This window comes from Lethenteron reissneri, unplaced genomic scaffold (assembly GCF_015708825.2).
Source record: "Lethenteron reissneri isolate LAM-NWPU_2019-01 unplaced genomic scaffold, ASM1570882v1 scaffold_644, whole genome shotgun sequence".
NCBI classification, from domain to species: Eukaryota; Metazoa; Chordata; class Hyperoartia; order Petromyzontiformes; family Petromyzontidae; genus Lethenteron; species Lethenteron reissneri.
The window spans coordinates 23934-50453 of NW_026892166.1; the positions used below are offsets into that span (position 1 = coordinate 23934).

Sequence of the window (26520 nt, forward strand, 5' to 3'; positions counted from 1 at the left end):
ACGGCACCCTGAGTCCCCAGACCGGCTCTTACAAGAGCATCGGCTCTGGGCTCTGGGGGCCACGCCACTGGCTTGCCCTGGTCGCTCCTTAGAAGCACGGCGAGCCAGGGGAGTCCCAGGGCCTATCTAGCCGGTCTTCTCTCTTCGCTGGTTTAAGCTGAACACTGAACCCCGAGCCCACCGGCTCACCGCCTTATATAGCAACTCCCCCCCGAGGGGTGGGGCCGTGGGGGATCACAGCGCCATTACAGCCCCCCAGGCTGAACGGTGCGGGAGGGGCGAGGGGGGCGGGGCGAGGGGGGTGAGGGGGGCGGGGTTTGGGGGTGAACTCAAGTCACCCGACAGACGTTGAGCGCAATTCTTTGTTTATTTCGGTAAAGTCGCGTAGATAGGGAACACAATATTAATAAGAAAATAAGAAAATATAAGAATTTAATAAAATACAAAAAAAGGAATTAACAAATAAATAAATAATACCCCCGTTGACAGGAAGAGGGAAAAAAATCCCCTCCCCCACAATTTGGCGCCCTTTGCACGACGCGACTCAGTGAGCAGCTCAGTTCAAACGGCGTGAACACGCGGGACGCATCGTGGGTGGTGATCACCACCAACAACAACATTATCAACAACAACAACATCAACAACATTAACTACATCATCAACATCAACAACATCATCAACAACATCATCACCACCAACAACACCACCAACAACACCACCATCATCAACACAATAACCATCATCACCACCACCACCATCACCACCACCACCATCACCACCATCATCACCACCACCACCATCACCACCACCATCACCACCATCACCATCATCACCACCATCACCACCACCATCACCACCAGCATCACCACCACCATCACCATCATCACCACCATCACCACCACCATCACCACCAGCATCACCATCACCACCATCACCACCATCACCATCATCACCACCATCACCACCACCATCACCACCAGCATCACCATCACCACCACCACCACCATCATCATCACCACCACCATCACTACCATCACCACCACCATCACCACCATGACCCCCCCTCCTCCTGCCCGGCCCCACCCCCCCCTCTCGTCGTCTCCCCCCGCTAGAGCCGGCGGCGGCTACGAGCAGCAGCAGCAGGAGCAGCAGCATCATCATCAGCAGCATCATCATCAGCAGCATCATCAGCAGCATCATCATCAGCAGCATCATCAGCAGCATCATCAGCAGCATCATCAGCAGCATCATCAGCATCATCATCAGCAGCATCATCATCAGCAGCATCAGCAGCAGCATCATCATCATGCCCACGTGGACGCTGTGCTTGGGCAGCAGGACGAGCTTGATCTCCATGGCCGGCATCCGCTACGAGGGCACCCTGAGCGGGGTCAACTCGGACGACTGCACCGTCGCCTTGGCCAAAGGTCACGCACGGGGGGGTGGGGGGGGTCACGGGTCAAAGGGGGTGAGGGTTTAAACAGCAGGACGGCTGCTTGCATTGTGGCCGAAACGTCGTGAGAATTATTTTATTATGTTTAATTTTTATTATTTTATTACTTCCCTTCTACGTGACTTTACCGAAAGAACCAAGAAGATGAATCCCTGCAGTCACGAAAGCTTACATCGAAAAAAGTCAGTGACTGCTTTAGTGTTAAAATACGGTGCTGTATTTTTAGGATAGTGTGTTTACAATATCATTTTACGTAGATATCCACATTCACTTAATATTTTTCTTCCGCAAGTTTTATTGAAAATGCAACAATATTTGACATCATCTCAAAAACCCGACGTGATGGACAAAAACCGACGCCAGGGTTGGGATGAAAAGCGCGACCTCCGATAGACACCAGGCGAGGTGGTTCACTTCTCACCACGGTGTCGCCCACACACCCACCACCACCACGGCACCGTTAGCGGCGTTAGCGTCGTCTTTGTGCGTGCGCAGTGCGTGTGTGCGGCACGGAGGGTCGCCCCGCCGAGCGCGCCGTCGCCCCTCGCGAGGAGATCTACGACTACATCATCTTCCGTGCCAGCGAGATCAAGGACCTGGCGGAGTTGGGGTGCCCGCTCTCCGCTCTGCACCCCCACCTGGCCGTCGTGCAGGTGAGAGGGGGGCAGCCGCTCTCTTCGCCGCCAAACTGGTTGGTTACTTTAGCGGGCAGGACCCCACCGAGATATTTAACTCTGATCATTGGTTGTTTACCCTGTAATCTGGCAACAAAACTGACACCTTTTTTTACAAGGAGTCGTGTTTGCATTGACCACAATAACTGCGGTCGGAATGCAAACAAAAAACATAACTGATGATGTGCACTGTGCTTGAAGTTGATTGGTCCATACCCGAGACAGCTTTCCTTAGAGCCTAGTCTCACATGGAGTTGGTCCAGATGACGACAAAAGGCGCACAACTCAAGGACAATGCACCATCAGAGTATGAGAGCTCGGGGTAAAGCATTTACACCATTGGAACCTCATTTGCCAGTATAAAAATATGATAATTGGTTTTTTACCCTTCTATCTGGCAACAAAACTGACACCTTTTTTTACAAGGAGTCATGTTTGCATAGACCACAATACCTGCAGTTGGAATGCAAACAAAAACATAACTCTGATAATGTGCACTGTCCTTGAAGTTGATTGGTCCACACCCGAGACAGCTTTCCTTAGAGGCCAGTCTCACATGGTGTTGGACCAGATGACGCCAAAAGGCGCACAACTCAAAACATGACTCCTTGTAAAAAAGGTGTCAGTTTTTGTTGCCAGATAAAAGGATAAAAAAAACAATTATCATATTTGTTGTTACTGGACACGCTACGATTGATCCCGTCGCTGCGTGACCACCCACCCTCGCCCCCGTCCAGTCCTCCTCGCCACCACGGGGCGCCCGCCCCCAGCGGGACACGCAGCACGGAGCCCGCGGCGGCCACGGGAGCGGCACGCGCGGAGCCCGCCGGCTCGTGCGGGACACGGCGGACGGGCGGCGGCCTGCACACGGAGGAGCCACAGGTACGGGCGGCGCGGTAAACGCTGGGGATGCAAAGGTGGCCGGGCGTTGTACCGCCCGCCCGCCCCCCTCTTGCAGCCAGCAGCCTTTGCAGGTGCTCGCTAACGGAGCTTATCCTGACGTCGTACGGAAATCCGATGTTTTTTTTATTTAAATCCTTTATATTAAGTTCACTTGCTTGCGCGCTTAGGACCGTGCAAATCTTTCGGTCGTTTTTTAACCCACTTCCCGTGATGCAATCGAGCTGACATTTTGCACACAGACTCGTTGTGCGTGACAATTAATGTTCGTGAAATTTTTTTTCCAAAATTTTACACTTTTTAGGACAAAAATATTATATTTAATTACCAATTGCTTAATGCTGCCATGCAATCATCTGACCCATAGGTGGCAGCCATCTCAAGCCAGAGGACGAGAGGACTCTAGCCGCCACGCATATAAAGGATTTATAGTGAAAAACTTAGTTTTACGGGTTATACTTGTTTAAATCCTTTATATTAAGTTCGCTTGCTTGCTTGCGCGCTTACGATCGTGCAAATCTTTCGGTCGTTTTTTAACCCACTTCCCGTGATCCGATCGAGCTGACATTTTGCACACAGACTCGTTGTGCGTGACAATTTATTTTCGTGAAAACATTTTTTTCTAAATTTTTACACTTTTTAGGTAAAAAAAAATTTTCATATTTAATTTAAAATACCACTGTGATAAAAATGAAACTCTTACTCAAGAAAAACAGAAATGAATAAAAAAATAAAACCGATGCCACGCATATAAAAGATTTATAGTGAAAAACACACGCGCGCACACACACGCACACACGCACTCACACACACTCACACACACGCACTCACACACACACACACGCACACTCACACACACACTCACACACACGCACACACACACTCACACACACGCACACACACACACTCAAACACACACTCACACACACACGCACACACGCACACACGCACACACGCACACACTCACACACACACACTCACACACACACTCACACACACTCACACTCACGCACACACACTCACACACACTCACACACACTCACACACTCACTCACACGCAGCTGCACTATCTCCCACAGCCGCGAGGAAGAGCGCCACGGTGGAGCGGGGGGTGCAGACGTCCCCCCAGCGTCAGCAGCGACGGTGTCGGAGCACGAAGCGGATTGCCGCCCAGACTCCCCGTGGGGCCCCGGAGCTGTGCGTTGAGTTGGACGCGGAGTTTGACTTTGCGAGCGCCAACGCGAAGCTGGACCGCGAGGCGCTGGACAGGGAGTTCCGGGGCAGGAACGCCAAGCGGAGAGAAGGTGGGGCACTCGCCGAACAACTCACTTCCTCCTCTGCTGCTGTGTCGGCAAAATAGAAATCTTGTCACTCTTATTATTCTTAGGTTTTTCCGGTAAAGTCACGTAGGTAAAAAATTAAAATTAATAAAAGTAAAATAAAATAAAAATCACGACGTTTCGATTAATTTTAATTTTGCTGCTGTATCGTCAAAATAGAAATCTTGTCACTCAATTTTAGAAACTTCCCAATGTGGTACCCACTGCAAACTTGGTAAAGCTGCGTCATACTGGGGTGGGGGCACTCACTCACTCACACGCTGCCGCCACTCAACAACTCACTTCGTCCTCCGCTGCCGTATCGTCACAATAGAAATCTTAGTAGTAGGTTTTTACCCTTTTAAACTGGTACAAAACTGACACCTTTATTCAAGGCATCATGTTTGCAATAACCACAACACAAGTAGTCAAAAAAGCTAACAAAAAGAAGCAACTCTGATGATAATAATATGCACTGTCCTGTCATTATCAGAGTTGCTTCTTTTGCTTTGCTTTTTTGACTACTTGTGTTGTGGTTATTGCAAACATGATGCCTTGAATAAAGGTGTCAGTTTTGTACCAGTTTAAAAGGGTAAAAACCTACTACTATATTTTGCCACTGGTAAAAGAGATCTCATAGAATAGAAATCTTGTCACTCAATTTTGACACACTTCCCAATGTGGTACCGACTGCAAACTTGTCATCATCACTGTGGCTATGAGATGTTAACTACCTCGCCTGGTGTGCAGGAGGGCGTGGGTTCGATCCCAACCCTGACGATGCCTGCTGCTGTATATTTGGAGTTTGTGTGTTTCTCTCATCATCATCATCATCACGGTGGCTAGGAGATGTTGACTAACTAAATTACCTTAAAACCGTTGGAATACCTTATGCCAGAAAAAGTGTGTTGACCATCTTCTTGGTTCTTTCGGTAAAGTCATCACGTAGAAGGGAAGTATTAAAATAATAAAAATAAAACATAAAATAATTCTCACGACGTTTCGGCCACAACGCAAGCAGCCGTCCTCAGGCGAAGACCAGGTCTGTTGAGGAGACAGCGTCTGAATGTGTGTTGACCAGTGGAGTCTGGGTTGGGTGGGGGGGGGCGGATCTTTGTGTGTTTAATTGTCCAGGCCACCCCCTCACTTCTGCCGTTGTGTCTCCCCTTGAGCAGCGGACAAGCTGAGGGGTCCCCGCACGAGCTCCCCCGTCTTCCTGGACGGCTGCTTCTACGACAAAACCAGGAGCTTTTTTGACAACATTTCCAAAGACGGCGGCAGGTAATGTCCGTCTCTGCCGCTCGCTCGTGGTGTGTGTGTGTTCTTGTTGGATCTCCTCGCCTTCAAGTGCAACGCCTGGGGGAGGCGATGGGGGAGGTGGCAGTACAGCAAGCGGGCTCCGTCTCCGTCTGTGCGGAGATGGTGTTGCTGTTCCCCCCCCCCCCACCCACCCCCACCTCGTGTATAGAAACTCACAAACGGAGTTGGCCTAACCATCCCAATATAGGATGACAGAGCTTGGGCAAATTGTTTGTGCCGTTCCTGGCACATCTGGAAACTTTGGGCGTCGCAAAAATGTGTGACGTTAACTTGAATCGGCGCACCCAAAAAAAAAATGCACGCCGCGTGAATTACGTAGTTGCACTTGATTCGGAAAAAATCCCAGCCCCGAGAATAAGAGAAAGACGTGCAACTGTTTGACTGGGCACCAGACGAACATTTGTCTAGACGCAGGATGGCGTGGAGCCGTGCAGAGACCTCTCTGATGTCAGGTTTAGACCATTGGAACATCATTTGTCAGCAGTAGCAGAATATGATCATTGTTTTTTTACCCTTTTATCTGTCAACAAAACTGACACCTTTTTTACGAGGAGTCGTGTTTGCATTGACCACAATACCTGCGGTCAGAATGCAAAAAAAAACATAACTCTGATAATATATGCACTGTCCTTGAAGTTGATTGGTCCATACCCGAGACAGCTTTCCTTAGAGCCTGGTCTCACATGGGTTGGAACAGATGACGCATTACGGCTGCAGGTATTGTGGTCTATGCAAACATGACTCCTTGTAATAAAGGTGTCAGTTTTGTTGCCAGATAAAAGGGTAAAAAAACAATTATAATATTTTTTGCTGGCAAATGAGGTTCCAATGGTAGCCGTTTGCGACCCTGGTGCGGCCGGGTACGGGTAGGCCGTGAGTCACTGGTGAGTCACCGTTTGTCACTCATTCCGGGTAGGGTACGGGTAGGGTACGGGTAGGGTATGGGTACGGGTAGGGTACGGGTACCCGTTTGCGACCCTGGTGCGGCCGGGTACGGGTAAGAAATCAAAACCCGTCTGCGACCTCTGACCAGCCGTGCTCACCCCCCCACCCCCGCCCCTCCCCCCTCCTCCTCCTCCCGCCAGGAACTGCCGCGTGACGTTGGCGGAGCAGCGGCGCCTGAATGTGGCGACGTTCGGGGCGGACCTCTCCACGTCGCTCGCTCGCCGCTCCCGCCGACGCGGGGCCCTGTGGGGGGGGGGAACGGGCGGCAGTGCGCGCCCAAAGCCGCCGGTGGGGGGGGCGGGCAGTCTCCTCCTCGGCCGAGGTGCAGCCTAGACAGGTGACGACCGTGGTGACGGTGACAGCATCTCAGCTTATTGGAGAGTATATTTAGTATATTGATGATTCTGATGTAGTTTATAATTACGGTCGCGCCCAAAGCCGCCGGGGGGGGGGGGGGGGCAGCCTCCTCCTGCTCCTCCGGCCGAGGTGCAGCCTAGACAGGTGACGACCGCGGTGACGGTGACAGCAGCTCAGCTTATTGGAGACTATATTTAGTATATTGATGATACTGATGTAGTTTATAATTACGGTCGCGCCCAAAGCCGCCGGGGGGGGGAGGGGGGGGCAGCTCCTCCTCCTCCGCCGGCCGAGGTCCAGCCTAGACAGGTGACGACCGCGGTGACGGTGACAGTAGCTCGGCTTATACTGGTATGAACGAAGTGGACCAGCCTACAATAGATTATATCGTCCGTCCGTCCGATGTCCGATTAGGTGTAGCAACATCGCCCCCTACTGCAAACACTTGGCAGGACCCTACAAAAACCTTTAGACTCAGTGAGGCTTTCCTGGCTAAACAAGTGTCACATTCCCTTATAATTCCCTGAGATAGTTTTTAATTAAACATTTAAATTAAAAATTAACTCACAGCGGCCTAAAGCCTACAGCTAGGCCTAAAGCCTAAAACTAGGCCTCAAACTCTCCCTTCGTATCGTATTTGTTTGCTCCTACCAGCCCACCCCGCAGGGACCTGTTTGGAGAGTATATTTAGTATATTGATGACACTGATGTAGTTTAAATTTACGTTTTTTTACGTGGTGGCTTAGCTGCTGCAGCTACCCGTACTATTAACATTCCTTCCCTTTCTAGATTTGAAGCTTTCGTGACTGCGAGGATTCATATTGTTAGGTTTTTTCGGTAAAGTCACGTATGTAAAAAAATTAAAATTAATAAAAGTAAAATAAAATAAAAATCACGACGTTTCGGAGGCAACACAAGCTTCCGTCTTCAGGTGGAACCGTCACAGCCACGACAGCTGTATCAAGTAAATGAGAGATTACATTTACGAGATTACATTTACTTGATACAGCTGTCGTGGCTGTGACGGTTCCACCTGAAGACGGAAGCTTGTGTTGCCTCCGAAACGTCGTGATTTTTATTTTATAATTTTAATTTTTTACCTACGCGACTTTACCGAAAAACCTAAGAATATGATTCCTTCCCTTTATTAATGCTACCCCTACTCCCTCCCTTCGATGCTGCTAATCCTGCATATATGACTTTGAAACCCCCCCGCCCACCTCCTACACATTCCACAAGTAGTGACTAATCCCATATCGGAATTTTCCACAAATAAACTACATTCTCTGTGATATGTGATATGCAAATTACTTTGTCAAGGCGCTCTCCTCTAACCCAGCTTAAATATATGCTGCCAAGCCTGGCGGTGTTCATTCAGACGCTGTCTTCCCGGCAGGTGAGGGCGGCTCTCTGCAACACGATAACGGAAGTCTGTTGATGTTGCTTGTGAGGTTCTCCCCGTGAGAACACGCTGCTCCGTGGAGGATCAGAGAGAGACCATTTCATGGGGTATGCCGATAGCATAATAAGTATAACCCGTAAAAACAAAGTTTTTCACTATAAATCCTTTATATGCGTGGCGGCTAGAGTCCTCTCGTCCTCTGGCTTGAGATGGCTGCCACCTATGGGTCAGATGATTGTCTGCCAGTATTAGCAATTGGTAATTAAATATTTAATTTGTTTTTCCCTAACAGTGTAAAATTTTGGAAAATTTTTTCAAAAACATTAATTGTCTCGCACAACGAGTCTGTGTGCAAAATGTCAGCTCGATTGGATCACGGGAAGTGGGTTAAAAAACGACCGAAAGATTTGCACGGTCGTAAGCAAGCAAGCAAGCACGCAAGCACGCAAGCAAGCAAGCATACTTAATATAAAGGATTTAAAAATGAGATGTGATAGAGCAAATCTTGAGATCAGATTTGGAAATCGGCACCCTGAAATTAGTCCCAGAACAACTGCAAAGTCAGGCCAGACTACATGTTGTTATTTGTTTGTTGACCAGTGCGATACAATTAGCGTATTACATCGTGAACAACTCTTCTAAATCAACGAGCGCTCACACAGCTGCGTGGGTCTCACCCGGTGAGATAAAGATGTGGAGGAGTTTGTTTCAAACGGCAGTCGCTTGTCAACGCTCTCGTGCCCCACGTTAGAGATTGGATGGCGCGGAGAAATGTCGGCCACAATCGCAATTCTCCAAGTGACAATCCAGCCCTTTGCGGGGTTTGACCACGATCTGTCGTGTTGCTTCTTGACGTCGCTAATTGCCGCTCACTGCTGCTGCTGCTGCTGTTGTTGTTGCAGGTTGCAGAGAACCACAGCTCCCACCCAGAGCGTACACATATTGGGGGTTTGTTTGATTTGAAAAAAAAAAATGTTGTTGGGGTCTGAAGAAAACGTTACGTTAAGGACTGCATGTGGTTTCGATTTAAAGATTCTTTCGTGACTGCAGGGATTCATCTTCTTGGTTCTTGCTTCGGTAAAGTCACATAGAAGGGAAATAATAAAATAATAAAAACATAATAAAATACAATTCTCACGACGTTTCGGCCACAACGCAAGCAGCCATCCTCAGGTGAAGAACAGGTCCTGTCGGGAAAGACAGCGTCTGTCTTTCCGACAGACCTGTTCTTCACCACAACGCAAGCAGCCGTCCTCAGGTGAAGAAACAGGTGTGTCGGAAAGACAGCGTCTGAATGAACACACCAAGCTTGGCAGCAATATACACAGCAATATACGCTGCCAAACCTGGTGGTGTTTCATTCAGACGCTGTCTTTCCGACAGACCTGTTCTTCACCTGCGGACGGCTGCTTGCGTTGTGGGCCAGAAACGTGGTGAGAATTGTAATTATGATGTTTTAGTATTTCCCTTCTACTGACTTTACCGGAAGAACCAAAAAGTCTGCATGTGGGTTTTGTTAATTGATACGCGATTCTTGCAATGTTTATGGGTGTGACACAAGGTATACACCGCGTTTGGTTGAACACTTTAGACGTTTATAATTTTAAAGAAAGTTTTGAACTTTAGTCTAATGAGTGAAGGTAAAACATGTCTGTTAGTCGGACTTTAAATTGTCTCCTGAAATGGGTGCTTTTGTGCGGACCGGTCTTAATCTGAAATGAGCATGACATGACAATTAATTGAGTGTGTTTGTATTTCACAAGGCAGCATTAAATGTTGCGGAATTTATATTGCGCAGTGGCCGTGGTGAAGTGTCTGGCGAAGATTAAAGTTGACTGGCGGTTGGCTGTAGAACATTGCTTCTTGAATTTACTTGCGTTGCTTTAGATTGCTAGTGTGTGTGTAACGGGTTCCGGAGACACTTGTAGAGGTAACCTTCGTTATTACAATACAAACACTCCAACAGGCTGATACTCTGTTACAGCCTAGGTACACAGCCTAGGTACACAGCCTAGGTACACAGCCTAGATCAGGGGTCGGCAACCAAATAACAAGAAGAGCCATTTCTTTCCAATTCGGTACAAAATTCAGTATTTCAAGAGCCGCAATGCATCTATGTACATACGTACATATCGTCAAGAAGCAGCCCGTAAAGAGCCACATGCGGCTACGAGAGCCATAGGTTGCCTGACCCCTGGCACTAGATACTCGACTCTGGCTACGCTTTGGAACGCGCCCCTCACAAGTTCGTAGAGTCGGGAGTTCCAGAGTCCCACCCACTCGCTCTACAACATCCCAGGGTCTTCAGATGGCTGGTCATGAGTCTTGGTCTTGAGCTACGACTGGCCCTGATCGTCCAGGGAGCTCCCCTTTTATGCCAGTCCCCATGAGGGTGGGGCCGTGTGCGCCCCCAGATATCCCACAGAGCACACACAGCCCCCCCCTTTGGCGGCGCCAAGGGGATTAAGCGCCTGGGAACCCAACGCCTGACGCCAAGAGGCTTAAGCGCCTTGGCCCACCACAGGGTCCCAGAAGCCCCCAGAAGCCCCTCCCTTCTTATGTCACTACATACCCCCCTCTACGTAGCCTCGAGCCGACCCGGCTGTCAAAAAAAAATACAATTGTACAATAAATCATTTGTTACCCATCAGAATGAGTGTGTGACAATCAAGAAAAAAAACGAGAAGAAGCGCCTCTCCCCCTCCTGTGGTCACGCGTATATAAAAAAAACTCCAGGCCACCGATGCAGAACAACACTGTATAAACACATATATGCGGATGAACGCACGCCCCAATCGCCCACTATACATGATGGCAAGGTGAGTGGCGTCGCGTTGGGACGAGAGTTCGTGGGCGGGGGTCATGAAAATCGTTTGAGTTTTGAGCGAAGTCCGAGTGGCAGGTCCATCGGTCGCTACGGAGGCGGGAGGGGACCGACGACCCGCTGTTGCGCTTGTGTCCTGGGTCGTTGATCCCGCGGGCAAGCTTGTTCCCGCTTGGTCGGCCGTGGCGGATTTCATTCCCAAGGCACCTGAGGGCGGGACAGCGGGACCTGCCCGAGAGTTAGAAGCAGCATCATCGCGGCGCGGCTCGTCAGACGTGTCGCGCTCTTGGCCCCGGAGAAGTGAAGGAGGTGTGTAGGGTTGAATGTAAGGTTTTAGACGTGACAGGTGCACGAACCAACGTCGCTTGCCATGCTGGATCCTGACACACTGCGGGCGGAGAACGCGAATAATAACAACCGGGCCTCTCCAAGGCTTAAGCAGTTTTGAGGAAGTAGCCAATGGTACCTGCGAGCAGTGGAGCCAGGCGCGGTCCCCTTCTACCCAAACGTGGCGGGACGTGCGGAGGTTCCGCAACCGCTCGTTGCCAAGCTGACGGGCTTCTGAGTTATTTTGAGCAGCCTCCCGGGCATCCACGAGACGACACACATTAGCACGGATGTGGTCGGCAATCTTAGCCTTAGGTGCGGGCTGTTTAATGTGCAATTGTACGTCGATTTGGGGGCAAACCTCTCTACCATACATAAGATAGAATGGCGAGTACCCCGTGGCAGCATGGGGCGCCATTCTATAGGCGGCCAAGACACCAGGTATGTGGAGATCCCAATCAGTCTGTGACTCAGACACCTGGTGGCTTAGCATGGAGGTAAGTGTCCTATGTAATCGCTCGACCATACCGTCAGTCTGGGGTGATATGGCGAGGTGCGAATTTTGTGTGGTCCCTAGCAGGTTGCACACATCCCGCAACAGGGTGGAAGATACATTTTTCCCTTGGTCGGTCAGCAGGCGTTCGGGAGCACCCTTGTCCAGGACGTAGCCCTGGAAAAAGGCCTCCGTAATGGCTGCTGCAGACTGGTTGGGGAGTGGCCAGGCCATGGCCCATCGGGTAAAATATTCGACCCCAACCAAAGGTACTACTACCCCGAGGAGTAGCGGGAAACGGACCCAAATATCCAATGCGACGATCTCATTGACCCGGGAAACGTTAATGGATGGAGCGGCGGGCAGGACGGCCTAGCAGGTTTGGATGCATCATCAAGGGGTAGCTGCCAAAACCGCGAGAGGAGATCCAAGGTGGAGAAGTAATCGCCACCTGCTAAAGGCATCGAGCGACTCGTCCATCCTGGGAAGCGGGTAGGCGTTGGCCACAGAAATCTTATTAAGTTTCCTGAAGTCAACACAAAGCGGAGGCTCCCGTCGTGCTTCTTAACAAGAACGATCGGCGCCCCCATGGGCTATTTGATGGCGCAATGACATCGGCCGCCAACATATCGTTGACGGCCACCCGTACATGTTCATTTTAAGCCGGGCTCAAACGGAATGGGTTTTTGACGAATTGGAGCGGCATCACCCGTGTCGATGTGGTGGCTTAGCAATTTAGTGCAGCCAATGTCGAATTTGCTTTGACTGAAAAACGTCGGCGAAATCGCTCAGCAGCGTGCGTAATTTAGCATGCTGTAATGGTGACAAATCGGCAGAAGTGGAGCAAAGCGCGTCGAGCCATCCTGTGTCAGGACCTGGCTTGGCAACGGAAGAGGACTCGCCCCCTACGTGACCCATGATCACATCTTCTGGCGGGGCTGGCGTCGCGTGAGCAAGCACCATTCCCTGACAGATAACGGCCGTTTCCAATCCCGCGTTAAGGACCTGGATAAAGGGGTCGTGGTCGCTTCGCACGGGCGTTTGTGCACACACAAGGTCCGACACCCGCTCAGGCTGAACGCGAAGGCCCGATCACAGCACCCCCCATGAACGCGTCGTAATCAAGGGGTTTACGAAACCGGAGGGGGAACTAACATCTTGAGAGCCGGGAGGAATGTGAATTGTGCACGCCGCCAAACGCCTGCACCGTCGTAGATGCGGAGTGCAACCTTGACGATGTCATTGTTTTCAGTAGAACTTTCGAGGAACACCTCCAGCGATTAAGGGGGTGTTCTTGCGGATGCGATCGGCTAAGTTGAGTTTAAACCGGCTAAATGCCACCAGCTTCGGAAATCCGTAAGGTACTTGGGCTACGTTGTCGACTCTTCGGGGATCTCCACCGATCCCTGCGAAGACAAATTGTGTCAGTTCATGGCCGACGCCCACGTCGGTTACCGAGGTCCGCAGTTTCTTGGATTTTGCTTCCTACTACCCGCCGATTCGTTGAGCATTCGCCACCATTGCCAAACCCTTGCATGCTCTGACAGCTCAAAGGGGTCAGGTTTCGATGGGGGCCAGAGGAGGAGGCCGCGTTCTGCTCCCTTCGGGACGCCTTGGTGGGTGCCCCGCCCTTATGTTACCCTGATTTTACGAGACCCTTCTGCTGGATACTGATGCTAGTAACACGGGCATTGGGGGGGTGCTCTCACAGTCGTTGGGGGAGTCGAACGGGTGGTCGCCTATGGTAGCAGGGTTTTATCGCCAGCGGAACAGCGCTACTGCATGACCCGTCGCGAGTTTGCTGGCTAGTGTTTTTTTTGTACAGCAATTTAGACCTTATCTCTACGGCCGTCATTTTACGGTCCGGACGGACCACGCGGCGCTTCAGTACGCATTAAGGGTCGCCCAACCCTCGGGCCAATTATCACGGTGGTTGGAGGTCCTCCAGGACTATCAATTTACGACCACTTGCCGTAAGGGGTTGCGCCACACCAACGCGGATGCCCTGTCGCGGTTGTCGCCTCGCCCCGAATGTGCGTGCTTGATGGGGTCAGCGCGCTGTAAACCGCCTGGTGCTGTACCCGAGGGGAGTTGGTCGCGGCCGCGAATGCACCGTTGGTTGACGTTCCCGCTACTCCTGCGGGCGTGGGACTCGCTACTTTCACTGTCTCTCGTTGAGTGGGGGCCGATTCCAGATGGCTGGACAGCTCCCTGCTCGCGTTGCGTCGCAGGGCGGGGGGGTCCCGAGGAAGGTCAGAAGCGAGCTGGCTCCTGGCTGCTTAAGCAGGGCCTGCTAATGAGATGGGACAATATGTCCCGGCGGCACGCACTCGTCGTGTCTTCCGCTATGCGGGGCAAAGTTGTTCTGGCCGCACACGAACGCCTCTTGCATCTGGGAGTAAACAAAACGCTCGCTTTGCTCCAGCTTGACTATTATTGGCCGGGGATGGGGAGCGATGTGGTCATATACTGAAGGGTGTGTGGATTGCGCCAAACGGAAACCACCGCCCGTTGCGCCAAATCCACCGCTGCAGTCCATTCAGGTCTCGCGCACTAACGAGCTCGTTGCGCTGGATATTTTGGGGCCTTTCCTGTCACGCCTAGGGGTAACAAGTACCTGTTGGTTGGTGTGGAATACTTTACTCGATGGCCTATGGCGTGGCCACTCGCCAACCAGTCGGCGGCGGCCGTGGCGGACGCCTTTGTCCAGGGCTACGTCTTGGACAAAGGTGCTCCCGAACGCTTGCTGACCGACCAGGGGAAGAATTTTTCGAGCAAATTGCTGCAGGAGGTGTGCGACCTTTTGGGTACAAAAAAGGTGCGTACCTCCCCGTACCACCCACAGACTGACAGGATGGTGGAGCGACTCCACAGAACTTTAACTTCCATGTTGTGCCAGCAGGTGTGCGAGGCACAGGTTGACTGGGACTTGCAGGTCCCGGGGGTCCTCGCCGCGTACAGGATGGCCCCCCATGCAGCTACGGGATTTTCCCCATTTTATCTGATGTACGGTCGGGAGGCCGATCCGCCCATGGAGACTCAGCTGGGACTTTCCGTGCCACGGCCTAATTCCAAGTTGGCCGACCATATTAAATTTAACATTGCAAAACTGGCCGAGGCACGGGAGGCCGCACGGCTAAATTCAAGGTCTCGCCAAATCGCCAACGAGCGCTTGCGTGCACGGAAGGTGTCCGTGCACGATTGGAAACCGGGCGATAGGGCCTGGCTGCACTGCCCTCATGCACCTTTGGCTACGTCGCCTAAATTATTGAGGCCATGGCGGGGACCCGTGGAGGTCGTGCGGGTTGCACGCCCCCAGTGTGTTCAGATAAAATGGGGAAAGCGCCGTTGGTACGTTCACCCTCCCGGCTGAAACCGTTCTCGCCACCATATGGCCTTCCTTTATGTCGTGAGGACCGAGCATGTGATGTGACCGACGACCCGGGGAGGGAAATGTCTCCGCCTGATCCTCACATGTTTTCGCCTGATCCGCTCCCAGGTGTCTCGGAACTGACGGCTGCCGACCACCGGCGACCGGATCCCGCGGCACGGGCGGTTCTTCCAGGCCCGAACCGTGCCTTCCTGGGCTGCCGGAGCCACGGGACGGTCAACAGCGTCCGTCCCATACGACGGACCGGCCAGGCAGACTCGCGCTAGATCGCGCCACTTTTCCTGACCCAATAAATGAGGTGGAGGTGCGGGACGAGTCGGCCGGATCGTCTCGTCACGGCGTTCCCCGTCCGTTCGACCGCTCTATCGTTCCGTTCAAGGAGCAAGCGGGAGGGGGATCGGGGAGTCGAGGAGACACTGGACACGTCGGTCTTTTCAAAATAACTTTTATTGTGTTACTCGTCAGTTTGTACATAGTTCGTTGTTGTTACTGGTTAACGTCGTTGTTGTGTTGTGTTGTTGTGTTGCATTATGGTTATGTTACGGGGCACACTTGGGGAGTGGAGTTTTTTTTGGCGCCGGGCCGGCTGCGAGCTATGTGGAGGGGGTGATGTAGTGGTGATACGCGCTGGCAGTAGGGATCGTGTGGCAGCGCGTGGTGATTGGCTGTGTATTGGTGACGCGCGCTGACAGTGAGGGATCGTGTGGCAGCGCGTGGTGATTGGTTATGTGGTGGTGACACGTGCTGGCAAAAGGGATCGTGTGGCAACGCGTGGTGATTGGTCAACTAGAGTGGGTGCTCACATCGCGGTCCGCATAGGCTCCGTCTCCTCGGGAGCGGAGGACTATAAAAGGCGATGCGCGTGGGCGCTCGGGAGTTGGTAACCAGTGAAGACGGAAGACGGAGGAGGAAGAGATAGGGCCCTGAGACCCCTAGCCCCGCTGTCTTGTAAGGGCCGGGACCCTGTGTGGCTCAGAGGCGGGACCTTGGGACCCGCGGCCGGACGTCCTTGTGAGGGCCGGGCCGCGGGACCCAGTGGTCGTGATCCATACCCCAGCTGGGGTGGGTCTGGGAGTTCCCCTGGAAGCTATGGGGCTGGAGAGCCCGTGTGTGTGTAGCCGGGTGGAACGTGTAGCGTGAGCTGTAGTTGTCCACACGTGTTATTGTGGCTAGGGAAAGTGTTAATAAAGTGTGCTACCCGTCAAGTGTCTCCCGCCGTAATTTACAATATTACATATATATACCAGCTGTGAATGTGTTTTGCCCCTGCCCCCAATGTTTTTGTCCACAATTGATTCCATTGCAAGCAGCAAATGCTCCTCCACCAGTCAACTTGCCAGACTTGTACAATACGCCCCACCCCCCCCCAACCACCCCGTTCTCAGTACGGTTTCAACTTCGGACCAAAAATTCATTATTGTACCCTGCACGAACGACAAGTTGAACAGGCGCAAGCGTGCGTGGTAACGTGGGGAAGATAGAACGATTACCCAAACAGTCATTTGGCCAGGGGCGGTTTCTTCATTAGGGCGATTGGGCTACGCACCACCAATGTCATTCAACACAGAGTCACGCTAGCCGTCACTGTGCAGCCTCTGGATATAGTCCAATCAGCGTCATGTCACGTTCTGTGGAGTACCGCCTCTTTTGGGGCGATTTCACTCCGGCTGAGAATCGCCCCGAGTGGCCCCATAGACTTACATTCAAAGATGTTTTTTTTCGAACGGGGGCGCTCCAATGCCTTATCTATGGCTTCCGGAAGGGCAAGCCCTAACGTGCTTACGTCATCATACGTGCTTACGTCATCATACGTAAGCACGTTTCATCCAACAATATAATTTATCGCTACCTAGTGGAATCTTTAATAAAATAAACTTGAGTGGTTTGTTTTAATAGTGAGTATATAAACAAACAAGATGTATTGTAAGAGTCACTTTATTTTGCATTAATATTAAAGAAGTGAAGTTGCCTTACATGCTTAAGCTGTTAATTTATTCATTGCATGGGTGGACCTTATCCTTATCAATCATCCAGACATTTGCCCCCCCTGAGAGATTTTGCAGGAGCCGCCACTGCATTTGGCACGCGACTTGTTCAACTGTGGCAACGTTTTGTTGCGTGAGATCGTGTAAACGTGTCGTACACCCCCCACCTCCACCCGATACAGCCCACTTAGTAAGGTTGCTGTCACGTAAACAGAACGCGCCGATTTATTACAGGGGGTTCACGTTATCGTAAAATTCGCCAATGAAAATCAAGCCGTCGCGTGGGAAAATGTGCCAATTTCGTTTTACGAAATCGATCACGTTGAAAAGCCCAAAAAATGAGAATTTTGGACCAGTTATCAATCGTAGCATTGGCCACGAAAGCCTATGCACATTAACACTCAGCATATATTAACACGCACACGGCTTAGCAAAATACATCTCACCCAGAATGGATGCAAAAAGTATCGGCCCAAATTTAAACCGTCAATTGAAGTACAAAATGATACAAAAAAACACACGAACTGATGATTTAAACGTGAAAAGAATGGCCACTTCAAAGCAAAAACTATTCGTATGACCCTCAAAAACCTTCCAGTCTGCAAAACTCTGGTCGACTTTACCTACATCCTTAAACATCGCAACTTACCGACAATCACTTTCTCCGCAATTCTCAGCAATCTACGCCTCTTAGAAGCTGCTCTTTATACATACTGTACACTCCTCTCTGTTGTGACAGTTCTGTCTACTCAATTAAGGTGTAAACGTTGCTGGCTAGACGTCTTCCCGGACACCGATGATAGGGAAACAACCAACGAAATTCAGTGGCAAGCTAACAACAAGAGTAATGTCATACGAATGTTCGTATAATCGTGAATATATTTCGTGTACATTTTAACGTTAAGCAAGAGATTATACAATTTTGATTTAAAGCTTTCGTGACTGCAGGGATTCATATTCTTGGTTCTTTTGGTAAAGTCACGTAGAAGGGAAATAATTAAAACAACAATAATATTAAACAATACAATTCTCACGACGTTTCGACTGCAACACAAGCAATCATCCACAGCAAGAAAATGTGATAATTTCTTGCTGTGGTTTCAAATAAAATTTGAAAATTTCCTGCTGTGGATTTCACACCTGATGACGATTGCTTGTGTCGTATGCTAGTATTTTATTTATTATTTTATCTTTATACGTGACTGGTAGGGTGTTGACTGTTATGTTATCCGACTCTTGTTGTATTACATTTCTAAGTATACGAGATTTGTGTTTCTATTTCATTTATACCTGATGACGATTGCTTGTGTTGCAATCAAAACGTCGTAGTATGCTAGTATTTAATTTATTACTTTCTCTTTACACGTCACTTTACCAAAAGAACCAAAGAGTCATTCAACTAAATGTCTTTCTCTTCCTGCCTTCCACCTTTTCATATTCGTTTTCTTGCAGGAGTTCAAGGCAAAAGAGGGCGGGGGGTGGGGGGGGGTTAAAAGCTCTTCAATGGAAACATTAAAGCACAAGGGGCTGCACCGCCGTTGACTTTCTTCTCTCCTGGATTTTCGTTGTCGCCGGGAGGATCGTCGTCGGGACGGGTCGCGGAGAACGCCTCTCCCCCCCCCCCCACACAAACCAGCGGTGGTGCGGTCAGAGCGCGACGTCCCGTACGTCCGTGGGGGTGCCGGCCACGTCGAGCTCGTCCACGCCACTCGGTGACTGCGGGGAGCCCTGCTGCTGCTGCTGCAGCTGTTGAGCCTGCGGGAGGCTCGCCCCCAGAACGCCCTCCATCTGATCCTGGCAGGCCAGCAGGCAGAGCTGCCGGGGGGGGCGAGAGGGATTAGCACCCCCGGCCATCATCGCACAACCAGCACCAGCATCACCACGATCATCAGCATCATCATCATCATCAGCAGGGCGGCCATCATCGCCACCACCCACCCCCACCACCATCAGCATCATCAGCAGGGCAGTCATCATCGCCACCACCACCAGCACCACCACATCATCATCAGCAGGGCAGTCATCATCGCCACCACCACCAGCATCATCATCAGCATCATCATCATCAGCAGGGCGTTAATCATTGTTACCCATCGTCACCACCACCAACATCATCATCGGCGCAGCTATCAAGTGTCAAAGGCATCGATCATCACGCGGTTGATAAATTATTAATGCCAAATGCAAGTCCACAGTGCTCCCTCCTTGGCAAGTCACCAGCGGATGTGTCACTTCCACCCGTGGCAAAAAGGCTCCCCCCTCCCCTCCCTCTGGGAATAGATCAACCAGCGTGCGCTGGTTGATTCACAACTCTGATAATGTATGCACTGTCCTTGACGTTGATTGGTCCACACCCGAGACAGCTTTTCTTAGAGCCTAGTCTCACATGGTCCTTGAAGTTGATTGGTCCACACCCGAGACAGCTTTCCTTAGAGCCTAGTCTCACATGGTCCTTGAAGTTGATTGGTCCACACCTGAGACAGCTTTCCTTAGAGCCTAGTCTCACATGGTCCCCTTGAAGTTGATTGGTCCACACCCAAGGACAGCTTTCCTTAGAGCCTAGTCTCACATGGTCCTTGCAGTTGATTGGTCCACACCCGAGAGACAGCTTTCCTTAGAGCCTAGTCTCACATGGTCCTTGAAGTTGATTGGTCCACACCCGAGGACAGGCTTTCCTTAGAGCCTAGTCTCAAATGGTCCTTGAAGTTGATTGGTCCACACCCGAGACAGCTTTCCTCAGAGCCTAGTTCTCACATGGTCCTTGAAAGTTGATTGGTTTACACCCGAGACAGCTTTCCTTAGAGCCTAGTCGTCACATGGTCCCTTGAAGTTGATTGGCCCACACCCGAGACAGCTTTCCTTAGGCCTAGTCTCACATGGGTTGGACCTGATGACGCCAAAAAGCGCACAACTCAAAGACAACGCACCATCAGAGTATGAGAGCTCGGGGTAAAGCATTACACCATTGGAACCTCATTTGCCAGTACAAAATTGCTCATTCACGCTTTCACGTGAATTTAGCACGTTTAGCGGTGCCCGTCACTTGTATGGAGACGTAAGCAGGGCTACGTAGTAACTATTGTGAACTTTTATTGTGAACATCGGTCACAGTTCCTATGACCTGCACTGTTTCATTGCTTTTATGGCTTTATTTTGGTGATTTCGAAAAGTGTATTGGTTTTTGCCATGTTTGTCTGTTGTAGTACAGAGTTAGACTGATGGCCTTAATCTAAGTTGTCTTGTGGTTGTTGTTGTTGTTGTTTGACTTGCATCCCACTGGGATGTTTGCACACAGTGTTGGTGTACGATGTTTTTTTTTCTGCAATATTTTGCTGTCTTTTCTTTGATTTTCTGTTTGCACTCAGTCACATATTCACTTTAAGATGTTTTCTTGTTCATGTTTTTGTTTTCTGTTTGTTGCGGTTTGCACCCGATTCAGAGTCCGAATGGCTCACAGGGCAAAACCTACGAAATGAACTTGAACTAGGTTCATCTTCTAGGTCAGGGTCGGCAACCTATGGCTCCGGAGCCGCATGCGGCTCTTTACGGGCTACTTCTTGACGATGAGTACGTATGTACTCAGATGCATTGCGGCTCTTGAAAATACTGAATTTGTACCGAATTGGAAAGAAATGGCTCTTCTTGTTTATTTTGGTTGCCGACCCCTGTTCTAGGTTGTCGGGGGGCCCTATCGGCGAAGGTGTTTGCTAAATGCGACGGCAAAGCCACGAATCGCTTTTGCGACCTCCGCCGCAAGTGATCCGGCACGACGTCCGACGTTTCGCTCCGTGCGCCGGGAGAGCTTCGCCAGGAACTCGGCGGCTTGAGAGCCAAGCGTTTGACACGGTAGCGACCGACGACCGAGTACAATCCGTGGTCATTGTCAGATTGTGGCTGACGGGACGCACCGCGATTAACGTGAACGACCCATTCGGGGGGGGGGGGGAGAGGGGGGGACAGGCGGGATGGGGGGGGGTGTTGGGTGGATGCGGCGGCTGGGCTCACCGCGTCGCTGTTGACGATCTTGGCGAGGGTCTCGGCGAGCGGGGCAACCGACAGGCGCTCGTCCTTCCGGCTGAGCCGCGCGACCCGCACGGCTGCCCCCACGCTGGCTGCGGCGATCATGGAGGGCGGGTACGTGGCGAACGTGAAGTCTGCACCACGCACGCGGTGGAAGAACACGAGCAGAGGTCAGTGTCCTGCATCACGTAGCGGGTGGCTTCTCTAGCCACCCACCCCTCTCCCTCCCTGGCTCCACCGAAGCAGCGGACTTCAGCACCGCTCACACGGAAAGCAAGCGACGGTTACAAGCGGAAGGTCGTCAACGGGCGGAGGCACCGAGCCAACAAAACACAGCTGGAATCACAAACACACCTGGAATCAGAAACACAGCTGGAATCACAAGCACAGCTGGAATCACAACACAGCTGGAATCAGAAACACAGCTGGAATCACAAGCACAGCTGGAATCACAAACACAGCTGGAATCAGAAACACAGCTGGAATCACAAGCACAGCTGGAATCACAAACACAGCTGGAATCAGAAACACAGCTGGAATCACAAGCACAGCTGGAATCACAAACACAGCTGGAATCACAAGCACAGCTGGAATCACAAACACAGCTGGAATCACAAGCACGGCTTCTCTCTCCGGTCGGTGGAGTCGGCAGAGTCCCCGATCCGACACGAGAGAGAGACCGGAGCCAGCCGGCAGGGACCCGGACTCAGAGTAGGACCCCTCTAGCCCCTGGGAGTTGTGCACCCTGTTGTGTGTGTATTGTACAGCTTCAATAAACCCTGGCGAAAGCCCCGAACTTACCTCCGTCTCCGAGTGCGTCCGTGAGAGCTTCTCTACGCATGTATGCCATGATTTGGTAATAGCTGCTCATTCAGAAGAGGAGTTGGAGACGCTGCTGCTGCTGAGACTGGAGCGTGCCACTAAGAGGTGGGGCCTTACCATCAGCCCCATCAAAACTAAGCACCTGCCTGGGTATTTTATACCATCGGACACTCCACCCCCCAACTCCCAATTGGTGATGGGGCAGTTGTGGAGAGAGTGGAGAGTTTCCCATAACCTGGGCAGTGTGCTTATGACCGGGCTCCAGTTTATCAGCAGAGGTCTCACTCCGAATCAGACTCAGAGTAGGACACCCTAGCCCCTGGGAGTTGTATCCTGGTGTGTGTAATATTGTAACAGCTCTACGCAAGCATGCACACGTTTGACAAATTACCCGTGGAAAAAAAACACTACTTTTCAAAAACCCACACGTTTAAAGTAGGCTCAAGGAAAAATGTCTGTGCATACCGGTGGCACAGAGGGCGATGAAGGTGTACGTGTGCTTGCGGAGGAGCTGAAGCTTCTCGGCCGGCACGGGCAGCTCGCTGAGGATGTGCTCCAAGAGTCGTGCGGCGTTACGGCAGCCAAGTCCCATCTCAGCCGGCACAGCACCAGTCGCTCCATGTCCTGCCAGACGTGGAAGAACGCAAGAAGGCGTTACAGCTGGCTCTGCCGATGTTTCATCCGGTGCCCCCCACCCACCCACCCACCCCCGAAGCGCCGATTTTTAAATCCTTTATATTAAGTTCGCTTGCTTGCGTGCTTGCTTAGGACCGTGCAAATCTTTCGGTCGTTTTTTTAACACACTTCCCGTGATCCAATCGAGCTGACATTTTGCACACAGACTCGTTGTGCGTGACAATTTTCGTGAATTTTTCCCCCAAAATTTTACACTGTTTAGGGAATTTTTAAATCCTTTATATTAAGTTCGCTTGCTTGCGTGCTTGCTTAGGACCGTGCAAATTTTCGGTCGTGTTTTAACCCACTTCCCGTGATCCAATCGAGCTGACATTTTGCACACAGACTCGTTGTGCGTGACAATGCATTTTCGAAAAAAAATTCCTAAATTTTACACTTTTTAGGGAGAAATTTTTTAATATTTAATTACCAATTGTTTAATGCTGCGAGACAATCATCTGACCCATAGGTGGCAGCCATCTCAAGCCAGAGGACGAGATGACTCTAGCCGCTCCGATGCCACGCATATAAAGGATTTATAGTGAAAAACTTTGTTTTTACGGGTTAATTTTTTGACAATTTATTCTTTTCGAGGAAGAGCGCGCAGGACTGTGCGAGGACGTCGGAAGATGGCGGTTTCATATAATTTCTTTCAAGTTCCAACGGCTAATATTGTAACAGAGCGGAATCATTATAAGCTCACTAAATGGAAGAATTAGACTATCGGAACCTCATTTGCCAGCAGCAAAATATGATCATTGGTTTTTTATTCCCTTTTATCTGGCAACAAAACTGACACCTTTTTTTACAAGGAGTCGTGTTTGCATTGACCGCAATACCTGCAGTCGTAATGCAAACAAAACACAACTCTGATAATGTATGCACTGTCCTTGAAGTTGATTGGTCCACACCCGAGACAGCTTTCCTTAGAGCCTAGTCTCACATGGTGTTGGACCAGATGATGCCAAAAGGCGCACAACTCAAAGACAATGCACCATCAGAGTATGAGAGCTCGGGGTAAGCATTTACACCATTGGAACCTCATTTGCCAGTAGCAAATATGATAATTGTTTTTTACCCTTTTATCTGGCAACAAAACTGACACCTTTTTTTACAAGGAGTCATGTTTGCATTGACCACAATACCTGCGGTCGGAATGCAAAGAAAAACACAACTCTGATAATGTACGCACTGTCCTTGACGTTGATTGGTCCACACCCGAGACAGCTTTCCTTGAGCCTAGTCTCACATGGTGTTGGACCAGATGACGCCAAAAGGCGCACAACTCAAAGACAACGCACCATCAGAGTATGAGAGCTCGGGGTAAAGCATTTACACCATTGGAATCTCATTGGCCAGTAGCAAATATGAGCATTGTTTTTTTACCCTTTTATCTGGCAACAAAACTTGTCAGATAAAAGGGTCAGTGCATATATTATCAGAGTTGTGTTTGTTTGTTTGCTTTCCGACCGCAGGTATTGTGGTCAATGCAAATATGACTCCTTGTAACAAAAAAGGTGTCAGTTTTGTTGCTGGAAAAATTAGGTCTTATGGCTGTAGAAAATTAGTAACAGAGCAGGGAAAAGGGGAATTGAAAAGCCGCTTTGTGTGGTCGGGTTTCAAATCTCGTCACCAGCAGCTCTTGGAGTCTGATGGAGTTGTCCGTGTAGGCACAGCTTTTCGGCGGTCAGGTGGATCGTTTCTCGGAGCTTGGAAGCCAGGAACATGCACGCGGCTCCGAGCAATTGAAGGTGGCTTTTTTTGGTCGGCATCACGGCCAAATACCGGTCCAAATAATTCATTGCCAAGGTGAAGACCTCCTCTTCGCACCGCTGGTCTTCACATACCTACGACAAAGTTGCGCGCCGAAAAGGGAAAAACAACACGCGACTCCGGTTAAAAAAGGAGATCTTTTGTTTTTGCAAATACAAAACGGCAATCAATAACGTTGTGTAGTCTTCTTGGTTCTTTCGGTAAAGTCACGCAGAAGGGAAATAATAAAATAATAAAAATAAAACATATTTTCTTTTAATGAAAAATTCTCACGACGTTTCGGCAAGCAGCCGTCCTCAGGTGAAGAACAGGTCTGTCGGGAAAGACAGCGTCTGAATGAAACACCACCAGGCTTGGCAGCGTATATTTAAGCTGGGTTGGAGGGGGAAGAGCGCCTTGACAAAGGAATTTGCATATCAAGAGAATTTAGCATATTTATGGGAAATGCAGCTTTAAATCGAAATTTAACGTTGTGTAGCTTAACATGTGCAGCATAAATTCAAGATGTTGCAAACCCCAAGTGAGATAACCAAGCGTGTATATTACACGCACACCACATATGCAACGTGTATACATATTTTCAAGCAAAACCTTGGATTGCGAGTAAACTTGGTCTGCGAGTGTTTTGCAAGACGAGCAACATTTTTAAAAATAAATATTAATTTGATAAACGAGCGAGTGGTCTTGCAATACGAGTAGTACATGTAGTGTACGCTTTGTCTGCAGAACGTCACGTGATCACAACTGATGAACGAGTGCTTTGGATTACAAGCGAACGAATTATGCTCAAAATCCAAGGTTTTACTGTATTTAATGTTGGCTTTTGTTGTTGTGGTGTCGTTGTCGCAAGATGCATTCAAGCGACATGTTAAGCGATGACACGAGAGAAAGATTGGTAAGCGCTGGTACAGCAACAGGGGCTTGTCCCTGGCAGAAGAGAGACGGTCCCTGAATTCCTGAGACACGTTCGCTCCGAAATGAATTCAGGTCACAGTCGCAACAATCGGGCCAACCAAAGTGGGGGGGGTTGGTGGGTTGGTGGTGCGTGGGGTGGGACCCTGACCCCTGACCCCCACTCTTTGTGTGTGTGGGGGGTGTGGTGAGACCCTGACCCCCCCACCCAGCCCCACCCTCCATCCCCACCCTCCCCTCTCCTCCAACCCCCCACCCAGCCCCAGCCCCTCCCCACCCTCCCCCCCTCCCCACCCAGCTCCACCCTCCCCTCCCACCCAGCCCCACCCTCCCCACCTAGCCCCTCCCCACCCAGCCCCACCCTCTCTTCTCCACCCAGCTCAACCCTCCCCATCCAGCCCCTCCCCACCCAGCCCCTCCCTCCCCACCCACCCACCCCTCCCCTCTCCTCCAACCCCCCACCCAGCCCCAGCCCCTCCCCACCCGCCCCACCCACCCTCCCCATCCAGCCCCTCCCCACCCAGCCCAACCCCTCACACCCCCTACCCAGCCCCACCCAGCCCCTCCCCTCCCTCCCCACCCAGCCCCTCCCTGCACGACGGACACAATAATCCCCTGTGGGCTGGTGTAACCAGGAGGTTCCTACCGGTACCAGGTTGTTTTTTTATCCTTTTGAGTTCAACGGAGATGCAAACCACGCCGTGTTTGCTGCACTGTCTGTAGCTGTGTGTGTGCGCGTGTGTAGCCACTAATGTTGACAACGTACATCACTAACACACACAATACATCACTAACACAGACACAAACACGTGTTCACGTTCACAATTAACGACGCGCATATTTTATTTCACGTTACCTGCATCTACAGTATACAGACATTAACTAATGTATCACTCGCGGCAAATATGTACACGTGCACACACAGACA

At 50.7% G+C, this 26520-nt stretch overlaps 1 protein-coding gene and 1 pseudogene across 1 annotated transcript; one reads left to right on the forward strand and one right to left on the reverse strand.

Annotated features, from left to right (window-relative positions):
- Window positions 1-1306: 1306 nt before the first annotated feature.
- LOC133340022 (protein LSM14 homolog A-A-like) lies at window positions 1307-15671 on the forward strand. Its single transcript, XM_061548112.1, has 7 exons — window positions 1307-1427; window positions 1949-2106; window positions 2865-3009; window positions 4107-4331; window positions 5522-5627; window positions 6752-6849; window positions 15580-15671. Exons 1-7 carry the CDS (start codon window positions 1307-1309, stop codon window positions 15669-15671), a joined length of 945 nt encoding a protein of 314 aa, XP_061404096.1.
- A 3366-nt stretch (window positions 15672-19037) lies between these two features.
- Window positions 19038-24748, reverse strand: LOC133340024 (G1/S-specific cyclin-D2-like; annotated as a pseudogene).
- Between the last annotated feature and the right edge of the window lie 1772 nt (window positions 24749-26520).